The 4,334-nt window shown below is 35.1% G+C and overlaps 1 protein-coding gene across 1 annotated transcript; it reads right to left on the bottom strand.

Moving 5' to 3' along the window:
* Positions 1–603: 603 nt before the first annotated feature.
* LOC112017284 (uncharacterized) lies at positions 604–3,171 on the bottom strand. The gene is made up of 5 exons (XM_024049755.2): positions 2,561–3,171; positions 1,954–2,119; positions 1,623–1,834; positions 1,323–1,499; positions 604–931 (listed from the first exon to the last, which is right to left on the bottom strand). The coding sequence occupies exons 1-5, from the start codon at positions 2,726–2,728 to the stop codon at positions 845–847; spliced, it is 810 nt and encodes a 269-aa protein (XP_023905523.1). The 5' UTR covers positions 2,729–3,171; the 3' UTR covers positions 604–844.
* Between the last annotated feature and the right edge of the window lie 1,163 nt (positions 3,172–4,334).

Raw genomic sequence — 4,334 nt, 5'->3', positions numbered from 1 at the left:
TTTAGTTCAGGAAAGTAGCTGAATTCCTATGTAATTTCATCTACTTATCAAAATTAGAAAAAATAATTTTCGTTCAAGAACTTATAAAAATTAGATTCACCATGCTTGTGATTTCATCTACCATGAAATGGATTATTTATATTATAAATAAGCACATTATTGTTGATGTATAGTTTGTTTAATAATCAAGTCTAAACCCAAACTCAAATTTGGCTTATGGTATGTAAACAAACATAAACAGGCTTTTTCTCAAGCCAATCATGACTATTCATTTACAACCCCACTCAGAGTCTTTTCCATTAAGGGGAAAAAGTTGTGGCCCAAATCTCATACCAAAGATGGCTTATCCATTTTAAAGAAAAGAAATTACACAATCCATCCATGAATGGCGCTAGATGGGCTTAGGCCTACTTCAAGACTCACATAAAGATGCATGCAAAAGGCATTCACATGGTTTTCTTTTTGAACCAACGACTTTACCCTTCACTCACACATGAGAAGAAGTGCCATTTGAGCTATGGCTCATTGCCTCCCAACAACAACAATAGTTTATCAGTACAGGCAACAACTAAAATGAACTATGAACCAAACATTGCAATGAAATTGTAAAGAGAACTTTTCCTTTTCGAAAAGGCAAAACACTTCCATTATAAGGAACAATTGGCTATACTGCAACTTCCACACAAACTGCCAAAGTGTACTTGGCTTGGATTCAGGTAATGGTTAAACTCAGTACAATACTGTGTAAATCTTAACAATCATCATTACCCCTGTGTGATATAGATAGATAATCTAAATCACGTATTAGGAAACATTACATTAAGTGATGGAACACCAAAGAACCTTAATATAGGTCTGGATGAAATCGCCCAGGAATTGAGCTACTTTCTTGTGCCCTCTGCAGATGGAGCTTCAAGCTGTAGTTTGTCAGCTGTATCAAAACAAGAAATTACAGTCAAGCCAAAACAGATGATAAAGACCTTCCAACACACTATTTGTACCAAAATCTCACACTTGTCAATCGTGAAACAAGACTTGACAATGATACTAAGCCAAATTGGTCCAGTTTTGGAACCTTCTGATTATATTTCCATAATCGTGACCCAAGCAAACAAAATTACATGCTAGAAAGTTATTTAAACTAAAAGGAATAGAAGTAGAATACTGCTTTGAAATTACACATGTAAGGAGGATACCAAAAACAAAATGTAGGTTGATTGCCTGCCTAGAAGTCAAAGATCTTCATACTTAATTCTATACGATTAATGCTCAAGATGAACTAACCAAAATGTTGCAGAAAGAAGAACAAGTCCAAAGGTTACCTCTAAACTTCGAATTTGTTCTTGATATTGGCTTAACAGATGTTTTAGCTGTTCAACCCCCTTTATCCTCTCTTCTTGCTCCAAATTGCGTTCATGCTGGATGGCAACCGCTCTCTTTAAAATCTGATTATCATTTAACAAGCTCTGCAGATGCTCCTTTAGTGACACATGCTCCAGCTGCTCCATAGAGACAATAGCAAGGATGTAAACATATGTATATTAAACATCAGGGGGGTTGGCTGGCAGTCTAATTTGGCATTTCTGCTAAGACAAGAATGAATAAGAAAAGTTCTTAATTACCTCCTCTGATGCCCTTGATGGGGCAGTTATACTTTGTTCAAAAGCCTCCAGAAACCTTGTAGCACGTCCCCTAGCATCATCAATGTCTGTCGCATTCATCATTTCATGCACAAACAAATCGACCCACTTAGACCCATCCATTGTATTTCCATAGTCTACAGTTGTTCTCATGTCCTTTACATCTTCAACTCTCTGCTCCGGCATTTGACTGCCTGGTTAATACAAATCCAAAAGAAAGAAAAACAGTCTAAGCCCAACGCAGATACATTCCGGACATTAAACATCTTATAACTAGAATAACTAATTAAGAGAAGCATAACCAGCAACTTACATGTTGCGGAGCTTTGACTAGGAACATCACCACAATTTGCAATATTTGTGCAATCAGAGCTTTGTGATCTATTTCTTGCATTAACATCAGCAAAAGAAATTGCTCGTAGACTCACAACAGCATCTTCAATCTTATTATTGTGATTCCTACAAACTCTTTCCACCAACTAACAAAAACAAAAACAAAATAATCAGACCAATAATTCTGAACGTTAAAGACATTTTACAAACAAAGCGATGTTTATCTCATGTAATATCAGAGTTTCTTTCTTTCTTGTGGATAACTAGAATCTAGAAATACATGAAATGGATAAACTGGTACCGACATAACTACATTTGCTAACTAAACATAGTTAAGGACACACCAAACATTATGAACCCATAATTATACACACACAAAAAAATTTACATTGTCAAGAAATCCGCATATTTGAATGGATTATAAATAATAAAAAATACGATCCATTTAAAAAAAAAAAAGAAGCTTTTCAATGCCCATTTATTTATTTACAAAATTCTAGCTGTGAATTTGATTAAAAGAAAAGAAATGACATAGTAATATGAACTAAATTAGTATCAATTAAGTCATTGAAAAATTTGAAACGCACCTGTGGATCCAAGTCGGGGAACATTTGGAGCAAAACAGATACAGAGTCATCGGATCCGGATCCGAAACTGGACGACCTGGGTCTCTTAGCAGAAGGGCACGACGTCGGAGACGAAGGTCCGAAAATTTCTTCGAACCCGACCCGTTTTCCGCAAACCCCGGCAGACATCGCCACCTAAACCCTTAAGTCTTCTCCGAATAAAAACCCTTCAGTTATTTACCTTAAATTTTACAAACCCAAAAAAAAAAAAAAAAAAAAAACAAGATCTGAAACTAAAACCTCGAACTTTCTGGTCTTAAGTTACACAATATTTACGTTTTTTTTTTTTTTTTTCGTTTGTTTAAGGTAGATATTAGTTTTGGTGTGTGGTTTTTTGGGTTTATAGAATTACCAAAAGGGTTTTGTTTTTGATGGAGAAGACGTGAGAAAGATGAGATTGAGAAATGGTGGTGGGGTTTGCTTTTGATGGGGATTTTCGGGAATCTGAGGATTTTAAACCTTTCACGTTTACAGTTTACGGTAGATGCAAGAAAAGTACTATTCTACTACATATTGTATTTGAGAAAGAGAGAGAGAGAGGGAGAGGCTGGTTGGTCTTGCAAGCTTTTATTTTGTTTTTTGAAGTTTTATGATTTGATTCGGTGTGTCTCACACTAGTGTTTGAGAAATGAAGAGGGTGGGACCGTTGGACTGGAAAATGTGGGACCTACGTAATGACTGCAGTAATGTGACTAATGTCATCTTGCCCTAAAAATCCGTGTAGGGACCCTTTTTTTTTTTTTTTGGTAAAATGCGTTGAGACTTGAGATTAGAGAATTGCTACTCTTTAAAGTTTTGCAGTGGAAACGTCATGCAAGGAAAATATTTGCCTATTTATATAATGAAAGATTTGAGTAAAGTTACAGTTAAAATTTATCCTATATAAATATCCATCAAGTAGACATACGGGTGATATTTTATGTTTTCTCTCGATGTGTTAGCATAATCATACTAAAATTGAAGTTGTCTGTGTCTAATACTGTTTTTGTTCGTATCAAAATAAAAAAATACTGTTTTTGTTTAGCTTTTAGCTTCTTCTTTTGTTTATGTATAGTTTTTCTAAAACTTTTTTTTAAGTATACTTTAGCCTATTTTTTAGTAAAAAAAACAAATAAATTGATGTCAAACGCATACTAAGCTTAAGTGTAGTTTGGGTCAATTTTTGCGAGCATTGCTCCATGTGCATGCCGCTACTTAGACCATGGGTTTCTCTAACTTGTATGTGGTCAAATTTCAAAAAGCAATCAGCAAAAAATTAAATAAACAAATGTCAATAAAGCAGTTGAAGAAGATCGCGGGGGAAAAACTAGAATTGATTGAGTCTAGTTGGACCTCTCCTCCAGCTAGTTGGGTGGAATTAAATTTTGATGTTGCCATAAGAGAGAATAAAACATCAGTTGCAGTGGTGGGCAGAGACAATCATGGTAGAGTTCTTTTGGCTTGGATTGACATTTTGGCCTTAAGAAGCTCCTTGTGAGGTGAAGCTAAAGCGGTCTACACAGCAGTTAATAAAGCAATTGAAGCTAGATTCAAAAGAGTGGTAATAGAAGGTGATGCTTGGAATGTTATTGCTCCTCTTAAAGACAAAAAGTCATCCTCTGAATGGACTATAGATGTAATATTACAGAATATTTTAGCTATTTGTAATCTATTGAATGATGTTTTTTTTTTTTCTTTTGTGAAAAAAGAGGGTAATTCCTCCGCTCATTTGCTAGCCCTTTGGGTTGCTTTTTAT

Source organism: Quercus suber, unplaced genomic scaffold (assembly GCF_002906115.3).
Source record: "Quercus suber isolate HL8 unplaced genomic scaffold, Cork oak 2.0 scaffold_416, whole genome shotgun sequence".
In the NCBI taxonomy this organism is placed as follows: Eukaryota; Viridiplantae; Streptophyta; class Magnoliopsida; order Fagales; family Fagaceae; genus Quercus; species Quercus suber.
The sequence above is the reverse complement of the archived record's forward strand: the minus strand, read 5'-3'. Positions and strand labels throughout refer to the sequence as shown.